This window comes from Gymnoscopelus microlampas (assembly GCF_963454915.1).
Source record: "Gymnoscopelus microlampas genome assembly, chromosome: 1".
NCBI classification, from domain to species: Eukaryota; Metazoa; Chordata; class Actinopteri; order Myctophiformes; family Myctophidae; genus Gymnoscopelus; species Gymnoscopelus microlampas.
Genome location: NC_139962.1, coordinates 15,004,413 through 15,026,268, shown reverse-complemented (window position 1 = coordinate 15,026,268; position 21,856 = coordinate 15,004,413). Strand labels below are relative to the sequence as shown.

At 43.9% G+C, this 21,856-nt stretch overlaps 1 protein-coding gene across 1 annotated transcript in view; it reads right to left on the bottom strand.

Moving 5' to 3' along the window:
* The window catches only part of fbn1 (fibrillin 1), an 81,934-nt gene that overhangs the window by 32,344 nt on the left and 27,734 nt on the right, over positions 1–21,856 (bottom strand). Inside the window, exons 12-32 of the mRNA XM_084053879.1 lie at positions 18,579–18,731; positions 18,370–18,489; positions 18,059–18,184; positions 17,706–17,828; positions 16,098–16,220; positions 15,346–15,498; positions 14,307–14,360; positions 13,784–13,909; positions 13,545–13,670; positions 13,306–13,425; positions 10,993–11,130; positions 10,363–10,413; positions 9,809–9,934; positions 9,374–9,601; positions 8,592–8,717; positions 7,259–7,387; positions 5,999–6,124; positions 4,670–4,795; positions 4,298–4,420; positions 2,024–2,149; positions 1,347–1,472 (exon numbers count right to left, since the gene is read on the bottom strand). Of these exons, the coding sequence (XP_083910005.1) occupies positions 1,347–1,472; positions 2,024–2,149; positions 4,298–4,420; positions 4,670–4,795; positions 5,999–6,124; positions 7,259–7,387; positions 8,592–8,717; positions 9,374–9,601; positions 9,809–9,934; positions 10,363–10,413; positions 10,993–11,130; positions 13,306–13,425; positions 13,545–13,670; positions 13,784–13,909; positions 14,307–14,360; positions 15,346–15,498; positions 16,098–16,220; positions 17,706–17,828; positions 18,059–18,184; positions 18,370–18,489; positions 18,579–18,731 (2,649 nt within the window). The remainder of the gene's footprint in view (positions 1–1,346; positions 1,473–2,023; positions 2,150–4,297; positions 4,421–4,669; positions 4,796–5,998; positions 6,125–7,258; positions 7,388–8,591; positions 8,718–9,373; positions 9,602–9,808; positions 9,935–10,362; positions 10,414–10,992; positions 11,131–13,305; positions 13,426–13,544; positions 13,671–13,783; positions 13,910–14,306; positions 14,361–15,345; positions 15,499–16,097; positions 16,221–17,705; positions 17,829–18,058; positions 18,185–18,369; positions 18,490–18,578; positions 18,732–21,856) is intronic.

Here is a 21,856-nt window from a genome sequence, read left to right as displayed (position 1 = left end):
GACGTATTCCGTCCCATACCGAGGTTGGAATTCCAAACCTGTGAATCAGAACAGGCTGCGCCGTGATTCCGGCCCTCTCCAAACAATGAAAATACAATATTAACATCTGCATGGTATTAGAATGGGAATAGGTGTGTGTGTGTGTATGTGTGTGAATATGGGTGCGTGCTGAGGGACACTTAAGGGGGCTGAATCACACTTAAGACAGATGTGTTTGTTTGTGACTTAGGGAAAACACAGCGCTGCTGCCGACAGCAAGGCTGACTCATGGAGACCATTGTGTGCTGGGAGCCTGTGGAGGAGAGCAAATAATGCCAGATTTGGATCAGCAGCCAATATGCTCCACCACCAGCCTCCTCCTCGGTCCCCCCCCCCCCCCACCCCACCCCCTCACCTTGTTAAAAGGCTCCTTATAAATCATCAGACTGGACGAGGTGTGCGAGGTCGGGGAGAGCAAGGGTCCCACAACCTAAGTCAAGGACTACCGGACATTGTATTTATGTGTTCTGGAGCCGGTACAGGTGATTACGTCTTTGCGGCGGGTGCTCTTCCAACCATCACGTAATGTTTAAACCGGCCTTTAATGAAAGGACAGCCACGTAACAAACAAAAGGTGTAATCTGAAGCATGCATCTGACAAGGAGACGGTGATCTCACTGCTGCCGGTGCGCGCGTAAGAGTGTGTGTGTGTGTGTGTGTGTGTGTGTGTGTGTGTGTGTGTGATACATCCAGACGGGAGCACACCCTGTATGTTTGGCTATGTGAGTAACATTAGATCGGCGGCTCCTTGTTGACCCAACAGGGTTCAGTCAGTCCTCACCTCCCTCGCTGTCCTCCCTAAAGCACCTCTGCAGCAGCAGGCCTTTTCCTGACTCACCACCAACCTCTCACTCTCACTTTCACTCCCCGTCCACAGCTATTTTTTTTGTGTGTACTGTATGTGTACGACCCGACGTATCCGTACTTCTTTTAATAAGACTAATTACACAGTGTGCTGTGTGCGTGTGCGTGCGTGTGCCTGTGTGTGTGCGCGCGTAATTCTTTTTAGCTTTCGGAAACAAAAGTTGCACAGGGCAGATATGACAGATAACTGATAATAATAAGATAATAATAATTACTTTATACTTAAAAATGAACATTAATAGTGGAAATAGTGAGCTTACAGATCTGCTATTTCCACTATTTTTGTCATTTTTTGAAAATATATGACATTTTTTAACATGGAATTGATTATGCGAATATATAAAATAATTGCGATTAGACGATTATGTAATAATTGTGACAGGCCTAGCGTGTGTGTGTGTGTGTGTGTGTGTGTGTGTGTGTGTGTGTGTGTGTAACCTCACCTGTACAGCCGGTGGTTCCCTTGCGTACCGAGTATCCCAGGTCACAGTGGCAGATGAAGGAGCCCCTCGTATTTTCACAGTTTCCACTCAGGCAGATGTTCGGGTTCAACTCGCACTCGTCCACGTCTACGCAGGAAGAAACGAGAGGAAGGAGAAAGGCAGAGAGAGAGGAAAATTATAAGTATGTTCATGTGATTAAAACAAAAAACGAAAAATTCAAGAATTAAGCAATGTTAAAGCAAAATAAATAAATGAATTTTCACCGACCAATTCTGTCAAACATTTGATGATTTAAAATGCAAGCGTTCATGCGCATTTAGGAAACAAATTAACAATATAATAAAAATCTGAAAATCACATGGCTTCCTGTGAAGCCTAAAGTTGTGTTTACTCTGACCAAATAAGGAAACGTGTGCAGCAATACACTGCTGTATGTGTGTGTGTGTGTGTGTGTGTGTGTGTGTGTGTGTGTGTGTGTGTGTGTGTGTGTGTGTGTGTGTGTGTGTGTGTGTGTGTGTGTGTGTGTGTGCGTGTGCGTGTGCGTGTGCGTGTGTGTGTGTGTGTGTGTGTGTTTGACACTTGCACGTCTGGTGGCCTTCAAGGTCATTGTTGCAGTGTTTTTTTTGTTGTTTTCTTGTTTGTTTTTTTTACTGTGGGGATAAACATGCGGCCATTACCAAGGCAGGTCTTCATATCCTCAGACGACATGAAGCCGTCGTAGCAGAGACACTGGTATGTCCCCGGTGTGTTGGTGCACTGGCCCCCATCGCAGATGTCCGGGCTCTCCTCACACTCATCAATGTCTGGGGGTGGCAGGGGTGGGGGGGTAGCATGGGAGGGACACATTACTAAAGTTAGCATTTGGCGTTCGAATACAGGAAGTACATTCCACTGCAAAATATGAATAGAGAGGGAAAAATAGTTGCTGCCATTCCAGGGTCTGGCTGATAGCACACAATGTTGTGACGCAATGCAGCGCAACAGAAAACGAATGCTCTCTAGACTGTGGGTTCACAAACTCTGTCAGCCTGAGACCCAAAAAGAAGAAACATTTGGTGTCTCGTGGGAACCCAAACAATTTTATTTTTTTTAAACATATGAATTAACCTCTTAAACCCTATTTTTTTTTAAAGAAAATAGCTGCTCCACACAATTACTTACAACACTGCGTTGTGAGCTTGTAGACGTGCCATTTCCGCTATTTTTGACGTAGGAAAGGTAAAAAAGGAACATGGTATTTACTAGCGACCCATAAAAACATGTCTCATTTTGGGTCACAACTCTATATTTGGGAACCACTGCTCCACTAGATGGTGAGGTTCACATCGGGTCAGGGTCATAGTGTTGTAACTGATGTGTGTTGCCAGTGCAGGCTGAGGGGGAACGGGTGCGTTCTCACAACGTTGCCACTGTTGCAAATTAAAAATCCTTTTTTTAACGGGAGCTATTTGGTGAGCGAATTCCTCTGTTTTTATGGTGCCAGCAACACCCAATAGAAAGAGAATTACACTGTGCCAAGGTGAGATAAAGAGCAATGATGTGGAATTACAATCCCTCTGAGGCTGAAGATGCTGTCAATCTGTCTCGTATTCTCGTATGGTTCTTGACATTTATCAGTAAAAAGTCACTACAGCTGGACACAATTTGAGCAATGTACAGGGACGTACCATACACTTATAGATTGATAGATATAGATTGATATATTGGCGCTGTCATGAAGAAACCTTGTATATCCATATATCTCTGCTGTCCGGCCGCAATCAGCTAACTCCAAAACGCAAATTTTTCAGGAAATGAAAAAACTAAATATACGTTTTTCAGGAAATGAAGAAAACCTTATATTGTTTTAAAACAAAGCAATACTGCCTCATCAAAGTTGGTATAGTGACTTTATATATTGTCAGATACTTGCATGTATCATTATATTATCACCACTTTACCCAAATCCAGCTCAAGTGGATTTAGGAGTTTTGTCCGAACAGCTGACGCCTGACAATTGCTCCAATCGCAGCGGAGGGAGAGGTTTCAAATGGGGGCTTGCTCTCCTCATTAAACACTTCATAGATTTTAGAAATAGAATTACTTGTTTTCATAACATTAGCGTCAGTGCTAAGTTTAATAAACAGGTACACTGACTGCATAGTTTTAACAGACTACGGGGGAAAAACCCTGCCAGTTTGAGGATCCAATGGAGTTGGGAGGCGCTTTTTATTGGTTCACATTTTTGTGGGTGTTCAATAGCGTTGATTTATGAAAAAAAAAAGAAGCTGAAAATGCGACGATATATTGATAGACGTATGTAATATTTAATGGATTTAAAGGGTTGTTTTTTTCACGCGTCATGATGTGACATGTTGAGTGTACTATAATAACATGCCCAAAATAGGGATGCCAGGTTGAAAGTGGTTAGATCTGTCTGTGCTTTCTTGTAGTGGATAAGCACTACATAGAGTTATATAGAATAGATAAGGCTATAGTGTATATATAGTAGGCTATAGTAAGGTTTTGGTCATGTTACAGAATCAGAATCAGAATCAGAATCAGGTTTATTGTCACATCACAGGTTTACAAGGTAAAAAAGTGGGGGAAATTCGTTTTTGTACATTGTTCCCATCGCAACGTTAATTTCCATAGAAAGAAGAGGGGGGAGGAAGAAGAAGAAGAGGGGTGGGGGGCAAGTGGGAAGGAGATCAAACAAGAGAACAACAGAAGGCCAAACAAGTTATCTACATAATTTACAAAGTACCTGAGATAATAAAACTAATAAAAACTAATAAAAAACTAATAACAGCTCTTTCATGTCAAATTACTGCCTGCTTGAGTGCCTGCAATATCATGCAAATCAGTACAGAACTGTACATGGCTAGAACTACAAAGCTGTGATATCAGGCTTGATGATTAGGGGATTTTACTGTGTATCTGGCAGAACAAGAATGGAACATAATGCTAACCAGTGCAGCTCCTGAGGTCGGGCATCAGGGCATATCCACTGTGGCAGCTACACTCATAGCTGCCCTCTGAGTTGGTACAGAACGTCTCACAGCCTCCATTCTCAATGGTGCACTCATCAATGTCTGGAAGAGGGAAACACACACACACACACACACACACGCACACGCGCACACACACACACACACACACACACACACACACACACACACACACACACACACACACACACACACACACACACACACACACACACACACACACACACACACACACACACACACACAGAGTCACATACGGTACACATTGCAGGAACCATAAAAGTCAGTTAATATGTCGCAATGACACAATGAGTGATAAGGTCATATATTTACCAACACATTCCAGTCTGTTCTCAGTTGATTTGTATCCTGTGTCACAGGCACACTGGTAGCGGCCAATCATGTTGATGCATTGGCCGTTCCGACACAGCCTGTCACTCAACTCACACTCGTTGATGTCTGTGAAAGAGAAGATAAATGAAGGAATAAATGTACAATGCAATACCTCCCCATAATGCTTTCCAATTTTAGTTTCTGTCAATTATGCTAAGATATAGCTCTCATAGTTACAGCAATAAAACCTATGGTAGCCTGCAGTAACCACAATCTTCAAATGTTCCAAGTGTGGAACACAGTACATGAGTACTGTGAATCTTACACAACTTGTCTTAACCACTTACTAGCCTATACTTAGGCTAGTCGCTCGATGGTGTCATGTCATGAAAATTCTTCTAATCTTTGAAAATTGTTCACCTACAATGACATGCCCAAATTTTTTTTTTATCATTCCAACACTTGGGATAATCAGAGGTGGTTTCAACAATGTTATGATGATAAGTACCATTTTGATAATTTCTTTGCTTTTATTCCGTGAACAAGTAATAAAGAAAATAAATGGTCTGGAATGGGTAGTTGATCCACATGAGGTCATGGACGCCGACCTTCGCACGTTTCGTTAGGTCATAGCAATGAAATGCAGAGACTAACGTCCAATTATATCATTACCGTAAACCAATCACAGGAGTACCTTAGAAAGATCTGGGCCTCATCTTCTTCTCTTATCATGACTCAGTCAGACTATTCTTAGGCTACACACAAACACACCAGCCCGGACACACACGTCTACAATCACTATCAGCTCATCTATCAAAGAGTATACATCCCACACATTAATATATGCAGACCTCTGTTAATCCTCGACTTCAAACACAACCCTCCCCTCTTCTCACACACGCACGCACACACGCACACACACACACACACACACACACACACACACACACACACACACACACACACACACACACACACACACACACACACACACACACACACACGCGCACACTCACATACAGAGTCCAAACTAGGCCACACACAGAGACCAAACCATAGACAGACAGAGGGGGAAGATCCTAAGCTGTCCTGCCAAAGGAACAGGCCTATAGGCCCTCTGCCCAGTGACAAAATAACACCACTTCCAACTCCCGCCCACTTCCTTGTTCTTTGTAACTTTCGGGGGTAACTGAGTGATGAGCGGAAACTTTTCCTGTACATTATTCAATTACAGATTCCTAGTGAAATGGGGGGGGCAGACACATCTTGAAGAGGGACCAATCATCCAAAATGTATCTCCTCTCTCCTCACGACGTCGTCATCACTCACCCAGACATGCTGACCCGTCGGGAGCGATCTCGTGGCCATCGGGACACAAGCACTGGAAGCTGCCCTCCGTGTTGAAGCACTCTCCTCCACGGCATAGCAGGGGGTTCCGCTCGCACTCGTCAATGTCTGGGAGGGTAGGGTGAAGACATGCGCACACACACACGCACACACACACACACACACACACACACACACACACACACACACACACACACACACACACACACACACACACACACACACACACACACACACACACGCACACAAAGGCAAATTAATAACGAAATTAATAACATTGCATTTGTTTTGAGTTTAATCTGGAATTCAACCAAAGGCAGACCTGGATCATTATACAGTACAGGGAAAAACAACAACAACAAAAAAACTTCAAACATTTTCACAGATGGCAGATCATTCAGAAACATAATTGCATGTCAAACTAATTTCACAGGGCAGCTGAATGGGCTCTCTTGTGTGTATGTGAGTCAAGTATGTAATAAAGAACAGTTATCTTTAAAACGTCATTGAGTGTTTTTGTGGCGCTGAGGGGTTCGGTCTGCAAAGGCTCAAAGCCCCACAGGGCTTCTAATAAAGACTCTCTCTTTCTCTGTTTGTCCACTTCCATATCTCAAATTTTCTTCTTTCTATCGACTCCGTTTTTCTCTGATCCTCTCTCTCTCTCTATCTCGCTCGCACACGCGCGCGCGCGCGCGCGTGTGTGTGTGTGTGTGTGTGTGTGTGTGTGTGTGTGTGTGTGTGCGCGCGTGACTGCGCGTATGTATGTCTTTCTTTTCCCTCTCTCGCTTTGTCTCTCTTATATACACAAAGCGCCACAGATTTCAGATTACATCAGTCTTCTAAACAGTGTAGTTCCAGGCATGGTGATGTTGGCCCCAGTGCTTCAACCAGAGCCACTGGCCCCAGACGGAGGGGTGAGATGGCTGGGTTGGGACCTTGGGGCTGGGACCTTGTGGCAAACCTTCCCTACACTTAGAGAACCTTTTATAGGGTTGGCACACTCCTCCATGCTCAGATGCTGCCCCTTTAAAGAGGGTGTGAGAGCGAGAGTTGTTATGCAGATCAAGTTTCCCCCCTTCAGTTCCTCGTAGACTAAATATGATTTCATGTGAACCGTTCCATCCTGGTTAAGCATATAACTGAGCGATCCGGTATGACCGGTGACAGGATTCGTCGTACGCGTGCAGTGTGTATATTAGAGTGTCTAGAGTGTGAAAGCGCGTGAGGATTCAACACTCTTACCCATACAGTTCTTCATCATCATGAAGCCACTCTCGTATCCTTCGAAGCACTCGCACCCGAAGTCTCCCGGTGTGTTGACACACGAGCCTTGTCCACACAGGTCATCGGAGATGCGACACTCATCGATATCTGGCAAGGGGGGTAAAAGTAACAATGTGATGAAATGCCTCTCATCTTAAGTTAACTACTGCTGCCATTTTTCCCGCAAAGAGGTTAATTCTGAGAGTGCAACACACTTGTTATATTCAGATGTATGTACAGTATAAGAAATGGTTTAAGCCATAGCACTGTAGTTTTGACTTTTAGTGGTGTGTATGTGTGCATGCGCGCGCATGTGTGTATGCGTGCATGCGCGCGCATGTGTGTGTGTGTGTGTGTGTGTGCATAGAGTATATATAGTTAAACACAACAGCGATGTATTTAACCAGCCTACAGGGACCAGCTCCAACAAGCCCCATGTAGCCAGACTGCCATTAGAGTGAATGAGTTGAATGCAGGAAAAGGCTTTGCACCACTTTACTGTAATTAGCGTTGGCAGCGGGATTCAGAGTGAGGGATTGATGGGGAACGGCTAGACTTGTAGCGATACAGTGGAGCTCTGTGATACGCGATATAGTCCATGTTCGCCGAGCTTTGCTGGCAGAAGCTATAGCGACCTCATTTCAGCAGGTCTGCAACGTATCAGTAATAGATAAAAGTGAGTCTTCGCGCTGATTTATCTATATCCAGTGGTGTAAAGTAACTAAGAACATTTACTAAAGTACTGTACTTAAGTACAATTTTGAGGTATTTTTTACTTTACTGGAGTATTTCCAATTTCCAGTACTTTTACTTCTACTCCACTACATCTCAGAGGCAAATATTGTACTTTTACAATTATTTGAAAATTTTAGTTACTAGTTACTTTGCCGATATAAATTATTATATTATAAAACATACATTAACCACAACCTTATTTTATAACTAGGCGGATGCGACGCGTTGTGAGCTTGTAGATCGGCTATTTTCAAACATTTTAGTACTTTTACTTTTGGTACTTTAAGTACATTTTGATACCAATACTTTTACTAGTACTTTTACTCAAGTCAATTTAGGATTTTACTCGTAATAGAGTACTTCTGCATTGCAGCATTGATACTTTTACTTAAGTAAAACATTTGAGTACTTTTTCCATCACTGCCTAATATATCTACCATTATGGCACGGGCCACAGCTAAACTGGACGTCTGTCAATTAAAAGTACTGCGTAAGTCCTTTATGTCGAGCACTAGCATTTTGAATGTAACACGCTTTATTTGTGGCGGGAGGGTCAAGGTTCTGGCGTTGCTCTCACCGGTGCAGTTCCTCTCGTCTGAGTCCAGAGCGTAGCCGTTGTCACAGCGGCAACGGAAGCTACCAATGGTGTTCCTGCACCTCCCATTGGAGCACAGGCTGTTGATCATCCTACACTCATTTATATCTGTAATCAGAGGAGAGAAAGACAGAGGAGAAGGGGAGAGAGAGAGAGAGAGACACCAGAGAAGACCATTTATATAATGCTCCTCTTATACAGCAGGACATGCTTCAATGGAAAACAAACATAACTGAGTAGTAGTAGTTCCGTATAATGAAGAGAGTTCTCTTCAAGTTGATTTTCATACTGTACTGAACTGAACAGAATTCAGTGGCTTCCTTGACAATCAAAACAAACTATGGTATGTTTTGGAAAATGATTGTCGGTGATGTCAAGTGTACCGTGACTCACTGACTGGGAGCCGATTCTACAAATGTCTTTCTACAAAACTCCCAACAGTATTCTGAAAAAAACTATTATGTGTATTTGGCCGCCGACCCCTATCTCAAAATATTGTGTTCCAGGGACCCCCAGAAGCAAAGATTTCGCTTTAAAACAATATATATTCCAAGAATTGCACACATTTTCACAATTTCTCAAAAATAGCTACAGGCTCGTGGCGCGGCACTTGTAGATCTGCTATTTTTGAATAGCCAAAGTGTAAAATAATGCTTTTCAGCTCAAATCTAAAAATGACACACAATGCTTCATTTTTTTTTTTTTTTTACACAATGCTTCTCCCGGTCTTAAAGGGTTAAGTTATCCGTATTCCGTGCTTTTACCTTTGAGGAAGGGCCTGCCGTTGATGAAGTCTCCTCGGTGTGAGAAGCCGGGGCCTCGGGGACACAGCTGGGCGTACTCTGGAGAGCCCTTCTCGGGACACTCGTCACATTCCGGCCCCCAGGCCACCCCCACTGAGCAGCAGCAGGCGTCCACACGGTGCTTCCCCGGGATGGGGGCCCCACAGCGCTCGTCCTCGTGGGTCAAGTAGCACTGCTCTGTGCGCAGATCTGCAGGTCGCACACACACACACACACACACACCCAGCACAAAAAGAGATGTGTTTTAAATTGTCATACCAGTGTATCACACACCAGTGGTGGAAAGTAACTAAGTACATTTACTTGTGCAGTTTTGAGTATTTTTCTCCAAACACGCACGCACACACAAAGACATACACACAAACATAATAAATAATACACACACGCAATACCCACCAATGCATGTCCTGCCGCTGGCATCGACGGTCATGCCAGGAGGGCACTGGCAGATGAAGGAGCCTTGTGTGTTGACGCACTTCCCATTGACACACACCCCAGGGAACACCTCACACTCATCCACATCTAATGGTAATAACCAGAAACAGCTTCCCATCAATCCCACAGGCTTCAATACCGGATTTCACTTAATCACAGAGACATTACAGAGCCATACGAAAATGTTAACAATTTACCAGTTAACATCCGGTTTATAAAAAAGAAATCCTCCTTTAAAAACGTTTTGCTCTCAGTGTATATGAATGTGAAAGAAAAAATATATATATAATATGAAGTTCATTTTCTTTCCTATCAATGTTGGCATTGCACTGTTTTATATTCATGTACTGTATATCTAATGTAATGTATATTAATGCAATTTAACATTTATTATGTAATGGGTTATGTACTGTATATAGTAGGTGTGACTAGCTGCCTGTCATGGGGATCCTTTTAAAAAAACGAATTACAACCGCCTCTCCATCATATTAGTACAACAACATGGCAGGCCTTACCTTCACACACATTCCCTTTGACTCGGGCATATCCCTTACCGCAGAACGGATCTGGAGAGGAAAGCATGCAGTCAGTATTGAGTCAGACGAGAAGGTGTTGGTATAGTGACAAAATATATGCATATGGTCTCTGTCTGGTGGAAACCTCTTATGTCCAAAACTGTTACTTTTCAGGATTCAAATAAAAAAATTCTGCTACTTTTGATGCTTTTGTGTGACGCTGTAGTATGATCAAGTAGGCCGTACACCCATTTAATCCGGGAACGCATCAGCGCCATTTTAGATGTCTTTGGCTATTCAAAAATAGCAGATATACAAGCTGCTCGGTGCCGCTCATATAGTGAGTATGAGCTTGTAGGGGGGGGGTCCCTGGAACAAAATATTTTGAGATGGGGGGGTCCGCAGCCAAATACATATCATTTTGGGTGGTCCTTAACATGAAAAAGTTTGAGCACCACTGATATACAACATAAGGTTTTCAGAAACCAGTTTTTAGAAGACATTTGTAGATGCGTTCCCTGATTGAATGGGTTAATTTACGAAAAAAAAGAAAAAGTTCAAATATGGAGATGAGGTTTCTGCCCAACAGAGACGATATGTATATATATGTATTGGAGATGCTTGACTCACCTCGTTCGCATCGGGCACATGGACTGCCCCAGGCCTCGCCCAGAGTGGAACAGCAGTGAGACTTCAAGGTGGCACCATTGATGTTGACCTCACAGCGGTCATTCACTATCTTCAGCCAACAGGTACCCTTACTGGTCTCTGTTGGTTTGTTTTTTAAAGGGATGTAGAGAAGTCAAATCAAATGTTATTATAGCCCAATATCACAAAACGTGTCCCAAAGGTCTCTCTCTCTCTCTCTCTCTCTCTCTCTCTCTCTCTCTCACACACGCACGCACGCATGCACGCACACACGCACGCACGCACGCACACACACACATGTAGGTAACTGAAGATATCTGACAATGAACTGGATGACAGCTTGCTTCAGACTAGATTATGTCAAAGGCTGATGCAAAAAGGTGTGTTTTCAGTTTACTCTTGAATAAGTTGACTGGGCTAGACTGGATATGGATAGGGAGGTGATTCCAGAGACGTGGGGCTTGATGGGAGAAAGGCGTTCCTCAAGGAAGCATACTAGGGCCTTTACTGTTCCTAATTTACATTAACGACATGACATCAGCATGTGACTGCAATTTGTTCTTGTTCGCGGATGACTCGGCTTTCCTGGTCTCGGACAAGGACAAATTGCAGGTTGAAAAAGCCCATAGCTCCGAGCTCGGTCAAATCTGCACATGGCTCGCTGATAACAAACTGTCATTACACCTAGGTAAAACTGAATCCATTCTTTTCGGGTCAAAGACTAACCTCAGTAAGGCCACAGACTTTACGATCAGGGTAGGTGACAATGTTATCACAAGGAAAGAAGAGATTACCTATCTGGTTGGTATTTTATTTAGATAACAATCTTTCCGGTGATAAAAATGACAACAAAAGTCATCAAGAAAGTCAACCAAAGATTTTTGGGAGGGTTCTCCTCATTGGTCAGTAGGAATGCACTAAGGACACTCCTCCAGTGTCATGTTGAGTATGCATGCACCTCATGGTACTTTATCACCTCAAAGGCACTAAAATCTCACACTGTAGGACTCACATAACCCCTGCTCATTATGCTAGGGTGGGATGTGGCTCAGGGTAGAGGACAGAGTACAGCAACATGCAATGGGCCCTGGTCTACAAGATACTCAAGGGAGCAGTGCCCATGAACCTGTCAAACTACTTCAAAAGAGTGAAAAACGCCCACAGGCACAACACCAGAATGAGCTGATCTCCTTCCCCCCAGATTCGGCACAAACATGGGGATGTATTCATTATGCCACCAAAATGTGGAATGCCTTCCACCGGCCATCAAAAACTGCGACTCCCTAACCTCCTTCAAAACCGGCATAATAGAGCACCTGTCTGCAATTTGCAACTGGACCTAGACAAGTCTTCTAGCTTGCCAAAAGAAATTCCCCCCCACTGTTTCTCTGTAAATATACATTTACTGCTCCTAGTATTGATGATTTATTGTATAGTACTGTATGTCTTTATATGTCTTGAATAATCCTTTTAGCATTATTGTATAACTGTACTTTTTGCAAACTGTTAATAAAGTATGCAATCAATCAAAAACTCCTATTGCTGCTTTATTTACTTTTGGGGTGGTTAAGAGACCTTGTTTGTTTGATCTTAGGGGTCTAGCTGTAGTATGAGGGATGACAGGTAGGATGATGCAAGGTTGAGTAATATTTTGTGGGTTAAAAGAAAAATCTTAAAATCAGATCTGGTGTATAGGGAGCCAGTGTAACACAGGGGTGATATGATAACATTTTCTTGTCATGGTTAATATCCTGGCAGCAGTAGTGTTTCGTATGAGCTGTAATTTGTTGGTGATAAATTTAGGTAGTCCAGAGAGAAGAGTCACAGTAGTCTAGCCTAGATGATACAAAAGCAGTCTTTGTAATGTCGTTGATGTGGTTCTTAAAAGAGAGATTTGGGTCGAATAGGACACTGTGATTTCAAACAGTAGGGCTTTGTAAAATTGTGGAACCAGCTAAATTTAGAGTGCGATTACTGATTGGTCTCTTATGCGCTCTGATCCAAGGACTAACATTTCAGTTTTTTCAGCACTGAAAAGTAAAATGTTTGATGACATCCATTGTTTAATTTCTGAAACATTGTTCCAGCTCCACAAGCTGATGACACGTTTCAGGCTTAATAGAGATTTAAAGCTCAGTATCATCTGCACAGGAATGGAAACCTAGTTTATAACGTCCGAGTAAAGAACCAAGGGGTAAAAGTAAATTGAAAAAAAAGAATAGGACCAAGCACAAACCCCTGTGGTACACAGTAACTGCATTTTTTTGTGTACGCAAACAATCAATACTCGCTTACCTATACACTGCAGCCCTGAGCTGTCCAGCGTACTGCCCGTTGAACACTGACACACATATGACCCGGGGCTGTTCCTGCAGTCCCCGTTCAAGCACGGATTCGGCTCACACTCGTTGATGTCTGCGGAAGACGACAGACGGATACAGTATTCATACCATAATGCATCATAAAATGTTGGTTCAATCATAACAGAATGTAAAGCAATGTTACAGTAAAAATGGAGACTGTGTCTCTCAGACCTTCACAGACGTTCGTCTCGGAATCAAAGTGGAATCCAGTGCGACACTGGCAAGTGAAGCTGCCCGGGGTGTTTCTGCAGAGGCCGTTGTCACACAGCAGCCTGTTGACCAGGCATTCATCAATGTCTGATGGAAGAAGATGGACGTGAGGACTTTCAGTACAGTGGCTTTGTGTTATCAAGCCTGCATACAGTCCTGATGAAACTACATGTGGGGGACGAATCCAGTAGGTAACATACCAACACAGTTTTTGCCTGAGAAGTCCACCTCAAAGCCTACGTTGCAGTCGCATTTATATGTCCTCAGCATGTTCTCACACTGTCCGTTCTGGCAGATGTCAGGGTCCAAGGCGCACTCATTAATGTCTGAGGAGATAGAACACATCCTGAAAATGGCATATATAAAAGCTCACACTGGCACACAACAATGCAGTATGTATGTGCATGCACAGTAACATTCTATTATATTAGTATTAGTTTAACTTTTCAGCGATTTCACATTAACACTCAGGATTTCACTGTGCACAGACACACACACCCATATGGTTTATACATACGTACACACTCGCTCGCTCGCACGCACGCACTCGCGCGCGCACACACACACACACACACACACACACACACACACACACACACACACACACACACACACACACACACACACACACACACACACACACACACACACACACACACACACACACACACACACACACACACACACACACACACACACACACACACACACACACACACATACCTCTGTTGTCACTGGTTGTGCCAAGGTCATTGGGGCACAAGGCCAGGAACTCAGCTGCAAGACAAACACACACACAGCAGGGTTAATAAAAAAACAAAATGAAATAATAGTGTTTGAGAAAATATCACATTTGCCAAAATCCAAAGAAATCTCAAAGCAAGACATTTAATACCATGTTATTATCCATTTCCATGCTTTCTCATTTAGCCTGGATGTATATAAACTGGTCTCCTTAATGTGGTGGGAGTACCGGAGTCTTTTGATATGGAGACTTTAATTGGTAGGACTAATGAGAAGTGACTGGCTAACGTGTGTGTGTGTGTGTGTGTGTGTGTGTGTGTGTGTGTGTGTGTGTGTGTGTGTGTGTGTGTGTGTGTGTGTGTGTGTGTGTGTGTGTGTGTGTGTGTGTGTGTGTGTGTGTGTGTGTGTGTGTGTGTGTGTACAGAGGTCTTACTATACGAGAACCAAAAGACAAGTGAAACTTGACAAATTGTGAGGAACTTCTGTTCTTCCAAGAGAAAAAGGTAATTTTCATGGTTAAATTGAAAATGTATTAAAAAAAATGAGTTAGGGTTATATTCAGGTTTGGAGTTAAGAGTTAGGAATAGGTATTTAAGGGTTAGGTTTAGGGCTAGGGTGAGGGGTTAAGGTTATGTTTAGGGTTAGGTCTGGGTGCGATTAAGTTTATGGTTATGGTTTGGAAAGGGTTGGGATGTGGTTAGGTTTAGGTTTAGGTTTGGGGTAAGGTTGGGCCAGCAGTTTAAATAAAAATGTCATTTTGAATAAAAGGTTGGTTTTAGACATCTTCATAAGTGTAGTAAGAAACCGCTACGTGTGTGTGTGTGTGTGTGTGTGTGTGTGTGTGTGTGTGTGTGTGTGTGTGTGTGTGTGTGTGTGTGTGTGTGCGTGCGTGCGTGCGTGCGTGCGTGCGTGCGTGCGTGCGTGCGTGCGTGCGTGCGTGCGTGCGTGCGTGCGTGTGTATCTGTGTGTGTGTATTAGGGGTGATTTACACAAGGTGGAGTGATATGAATATCCATACCAGAACTTTTCGGTGGGCAGGGCTGGCAGGGTTCTCCGAAGGCATATTCCGTACTGGCACAGCAGCACTCCGACTTGGTCACGGCGCCAAATAAAGGTCTCACACACTGTCCCCGCTTGTACCCACCATAACAAGAGCTGCGCATATGTGTGTCTGTTTTCAGATGGGCAGAGAGAAAAGCGAGAAAAGGAGAGAAAGAGAGAGAGAGAGAGAGAGAGAGAGAGAGAGAGAGAGAGAGAGAGAGAGAGAGAGAGAGAGAGAGAGAGAGAGAGAAAGGCATGAGTCACTGTCTCCAAACAAACAACAACACTGGGGGAAGAGGAAAAAAAACAGTTGTTCTCTCTCCAGAATATCCAGGGAGTTGGAGCATTCTCCTGCGCTGATATCACCCTGAACAAAACTCACCCAAACACAGAGGGGAACAGAGTTTCAACACTTCCTGCACAATGCACAAAGAAATGTCATGGGGGAATGCGAGAATGTTGGAAATAATGGGTATAAACAAATCTCAGAGCCTGTCTGGGGGTCTGGAGCGCAAAGAGGGGGGGGAAACGCAAGTGTTGTAAAACAAAACGGCCTGAACATCATTATATCTAAGCCATGCTCATTGGCATTTCGTCTGGCATATTTCATCTGTGAAAATGTGATTTGCGCCTATCCCGAAATGTACAAGGGACGTACAAGATTATCAAGTTAACAAATCATCAGTTGAGGACAGAGGACTTAAGACATCACATGGGACTGTTACTCACCAACACAGACACGTCCGTCCAGCCCCACGGCCAGTCCAGGCATACACTCACAGCGGAAGGAGCCCTCTGTGTTGACGCAACGGCCATTCATACACATGCCGGAGGTCTCGCATTCATCAATGTCTGGTCAAATGGAGACAAAAGACAACATTAGGGGCCTGGGGTGACAGAGCATCGCAACACAGCTTGCAACATGTCTCCAATATGCTAATTACTGTTGCACAAAAACTAAGTGTGTTGAGTAAGTCTAGTGAAATCATGTTCATTTACAGAAAATGGTAATTGCTATGCACCCTATTAATCGATTTCCAATACTTGCTAATGTGGTGGTTGGTGATGTACTGAGATATTTTGAAAGTACAGCCAAGACTGCAACAGCGAATCCCTCAATGACCTCAGTTAAGAAAACAGGGTTTGTGTGTTACAACAACTATTGTAATGAGAGTATCAAGACATGGCGTGTGTGTGTGTGTGTGTGTGTGTGTGTGTGTGTGTGTGTGTGCGTGCGTGCGTGCGTGCGTGCGTGCGTGCGTGCGTGCGTGCGTGCGTGCGCGCGCGCGCGCGTGCGCGCGCGCGTGTATGTGTGTGTGTTATGTCTGGGTGCGTTGGAAGGCAAAAAGAGATTCAGCTCAGCTGTAGAAGGAGAAAAAGTCAGGGCCCCTGTAGACTACACATGTCATTAATGACTGCCTATGTCAGCACCATGTGTGCCCAGTCAATTTTCTTCTATTTATTTATTCAGTCATGATTTAGCCAGGTCAGTCTCTTTGAGGTCTGATGTCTGCATCTATAAATTCACATGGTACAAAATGATTGATAGTGTTAAAAGGTTCTTCAGGCCCTCATTGTAGGCTACATGTTACCTTATTACACCGTCACCATAATGCAACCAAGTGGTTCATTGGTGGCTTCTATATGTGCTTCATGAGTGGTTCAGACGATTATTCAAATTAGACTAGTTTTCTGTTGTGTGCTTACAAAAAAGGTTCTACGGTATATGGGACCAAAAGGGTAGAGGCTGAACATTTCCATACGGCCCCTAACATGGTTCCATATTTGGTACAATAAAGACCATATAAAAAATGTTCCATAAAACATTTCTGGGGTCATCCATGAAGTAAGCCATAGAACCTTTTTTTTGGTGTATAGTGTGTGTAAAACTGAGATTTTTCTTGGGGAATCGTCGTGTCTTTCGATATGTGAGTCAGTTTATACGCTGCTTTAAATTCAAGGGCAGGGCAAATCCTCATTAGTTTCTACCGACGAAGAGGTTCAGGGCGGGGTGTCTGGTAGTGCCTCTCAGAAAAGTAGGGCCCCCATTCCCCACATGTCCAGCTGGCCTGCCAGGATGCTTGGGGATTTTTCCAGGGCTTTTAGGGGGATTTTTGCTCTGTGCGCTAAGGAGCACATAATAGAAACACAAACACGCCAGCAAAGTAGCCGCCTCCCTGCCTAGCTGAACACGCTGGTCAAAACAATCTGCCTTGCAAACATTTTTGCCCGTGTTAGAGTTAATGAATGCAGATAATACAGTGTATGCTATAAAGTATACAACAGAGATATTGTAATCAGTATAATGTGTGGCTGTGGGACCACTAGCAAACTCACCAATACACATGCGTCCACTGGCATCCAGGAGGAAGCCAGGTTTACAGATACATTTGAAGCTCCCATCTTCGTTGATACACAACCCATTCAGGCACATGTTCCTGATCAGACATTCGTCCAGGTCTGGGGATGAACAGAAACAGATTGATCAATTTTAATTTGGCTCAAATACAGTACTTCCCTCGTTCCACTTCTGCAATGAAACATGCCTCATGTTGGCATGGATTCTAACCAACATCTCCCCAGTGTTAACTTATTAAAGGCATAATTTCTCTTAGCCAACTTACGGTAACCATCCTAGAAATGTGATTCTGCTACACTACGTCATTACTTGACACATAGATTAAACAGACCTTGACAATTCTTGCCATCTGTGGAGATCTCGAACCCAGCATTGCAGACACAGTGGAAGCTGCCCTCAGTATTTACACAACGGCCATTGTTGCAGATGCGACCATTAGCCACACACTCGTCCAGATCTGGGAAGCACACATGAGAAGTACTGTAAACATCCACTTTCTTTGAGTGATGTGTGTGTGTGTGTGTGTGTGTGTGTGTGTGTGTGTGTGTGTGTGTGTGTGTGTGTGTGTGTGTGTGTGTGTGTGTGTGTGTGTGTGTGTGTGTGTGTGCGTGTGCGTGTGCGTGTGCGTGTGCGTGTGCGGACCTCTACACTCTGTTCTTGTGGCAGTGGTTTGAAATCCCTTCCCACACTGACAGATGTATGACCCAGGTGTGTTGACGCACTCTCCGTGTGCACATGGGTTCCTGCCACACTCATCATCGTCTGAAGAGAAAACATACAGTACATCATTCCTCCTCCTCGTCGTGTATCGTGCATTTGAGATTTGTTAAATAATAAGCTCCTCCACTTACCGATGCACTCGCCCCTGACGTCAACCTTAAAGCCCATGTTGCATTCACAGTTATAGCCACTCCCAGACGTGGGGACACATCTCCCGTTCAGGCACAGATTGTGGTAGGCCTGGCACATGTTCGTGACATTCCTAGTCTGGGGTAGAATTATGCCTGGCAAAAATATTTACAGACATGACAAAGTGCTTGGATCAGAAAAAAAGCAATAGTTACATATCCACAGCCACACAACATCCACTAGCCATGCAACTAAAGGAGTCCCTCGTAATAATCTGTAATAATGTATGGTCTTCTTTTGGGAGAAATGTGCTAACAAGTCAATGTAAAAAAGAACAAAACAATCACAAATGTATAAAAAACAACAACAATTAATATAGTTGATAAGGGGACTGGGGCACTTACTCACAATGTAAAAAAATGCCTTGTATGACGCCTGCATGAAATGTAGTAAGCCTACATTCAGTCTATGGAGCCTACATTTCTCAAGATATACTAAGGACGCACAGACGTACTGTACAGACAGACAGACAGACAGACAGACAGACAGACAGACAGACAGCGAATCCAGGAATTTATATATTGTTGTGCAAGTTAAGACATTCCAAGTCATTAAACCAAACCATGACACTTAATTTGATCTTTGTAAGTCGCTCAGGATAAGAGCATCTATAGAAGCTATAGAAGACAATAAGATAATCTCAAAGTCTCAAAGCCTTGCTAGTAGCCCCTAGAGTCTGTACTGCTCCTTAGTGTTGGGCTCATTACTCAAAAAAGTAATATACTGTATTACTCATTACTATTATTACTTTACTTATTACTCCCTGCCAAAAGTAACTTGTAAATTACACCCCACACAATTAGTGATTGCATCCTTTCAAATCAAAATTATGACTTTTCATGTAGCCTACAACACTTTTTCTTTACTGCAGCCTACACTGGCACTGTTTTCATTTCTCAAGCGAACTTGTGGGTCTCGCACTAATGAACCGGTTTGATCCAGTTTATATGGGCATGCCCCCTTTTGTGCCCATATATGGAGCTGACTGATTTGTTTACGCCTGATGCCATGACGACACATTGAGGTTAGACAACACACTCCATATTTGGGCGTAGCTGCATTGGGAACTCCTTATATGGTTATGGCTGAGTCATAGTGACATGAGCGTGATGGCGTGTTCCGCCAGCCTTCCCGCCGGGTGGCCAGACCTAAGCCAATTTTAATATAAGAAGAAGATTACTCAAAACGTGAAAGTAATTTGTTATTACTCGTTACTGGATTATTCCTTTTTTCATTACTTTACTCTCAATTCCGTGTGTCAATTGTGTTTATATAAGATGATAGTCTATTCAAGGAAGACAATTTGTGCTGCGCAATGGCATTCGCTCCAAATCACACACTTCAGTTTTATTAATCCATTGCGCAGGAAATAAAGAACAGATTACAATAATATAACATTCTCTATGATCAGTAACATGTAGGCGAACCCAATCTGGGAACCCATCGCCAAATAAAAAAGGAAAAACAGCGCCCTCTGCTGTTTTTTACTCTTTCACTTAGCTCTGGGGGGAGCTAAATGGAGCACCCGTGCGCAAGGAAACCGGGGTTTTGGTCTGCCTTCAGCCTTTCACTTCCGATGGTGCGACTATGTTTTCATTCCCACTAACAATATTTCTACACAGAACTTAACACCACTTCTCCCAGAGAACATGGATCGTTTTGGTTATAAGCCCACTTGTTTCTATGATGAAAGAGCAAGTTAAAATGTGAATATCTTTCGGTGGTTTTGTCTGCTCCGAGGACGCTATTGTTAAATGAGTTTCGCTTTGTTTCTAGTGGGGAAGGATCGGCACACACGTAAATCCCGCCCACTACATTTGATTGGGTAAAGCACGGCCTGCTTCCAGATCTGAAAGCACGCCCACTTGTAGGCCAGTGCGTACGTGATATGACGAACCCCCCCGACAGATTCAAGCGGAGAGCAGAATCTGTTCTTGAGAGATTAGCTATAACCACACCAGACCATTTTGTTTAATTAATCCAGAACACAAGTGATTGCTGTAATTTAAAGTTCTCTATAACCAGCAATGTGTGAGTGAAAATTCCGTCTATCAAATACAATTTTATTCCAAGGCAACGTCGCTCTTCCAAGGGCAGAGAGGGAGAGAGTGTAAGACTGCACTGGGGATAACGGCTTGCGCATGCCTTCTCTTAAAGGCAATGGCATCTGGCACAGTGATTGGTTTTATTAAAGTAACGCCCAAACCACACTTATGCATAATGTAACGGGTAGCGCAGGTGTTTTAGGGATAAGGCTGGTGTCGGAAGATAGCAACTTTTGCACGGGAACGCCCCTTGCGCCATACTAAATCCCCAAATAGTGAGTAGAGCAACTTCGGCCCAAAATAGGGCCCTTAGTGTGCAATTGGAAGATCTTGCCTATGGGTTGTGCTAGATTAGAGGAAAGGCCATAAGGTCACCAATATCCATTGGGTTCATCCTCCAGGGAGCAAATATGCACTCAGCAAATTCCATGGCATTCAGCCAGGGACCAAAGTGGACAGACAGTCTGACCGTCTGTCCACGAGGCTACTGACTGACTGACTGACTGACTGCCATAGCGATCCTTAGAGCCCTGCTAGCTGGCAAAGATTGTGTGGTAACACAAATGCAATGCATATGTCACACAAGTTTGTGTGCATTGATCGGCGCTCGGGCGGCACAGTGGTAAAGTAGTTGCCCACCACCATGGAGTCTAGGGGGTTCGAATCCACCACGGTGCATCCGGCTTTGTCGAGCGCCTACACGAACACAATTGGCTCGTGTTCGGGGGAGGGAAGCCGGGCGGGGAGCTTGATATTTGTCACCGCGCGTTCTTCTACAGGCTGGGGCGGCACCTATCAGCAGGGAGAGTTGGGGCGGGAAGAGAAGGACGGAGGTGCTACGTCCTCCCGGTGTGGGCTCCTCACTGGCATGTGAGCCACTAGGATATGACAGCAGTGACAACACACAGACGTGTATGGTGAGGAATTAATTGGCATAACGGCTAAATTGGGGAGTGCATTGATTAATAACACAAAGAAATCTATAAGACCACAACATTTGTGGGGTGCCTGCTGGCCTAGCGGTGCAGGCGTATACCACATACTGTATGCTGGCAATCCAGCTTGACAGCGTGTCGCGGGTTCAACTCCCGATCCCGACGACCTTTGCTGTGTGTTACCCCCCCCCCATCTCTCTCCCCATTTCCTGTCAGCCTACTTTCCTATCAATAAAGGCA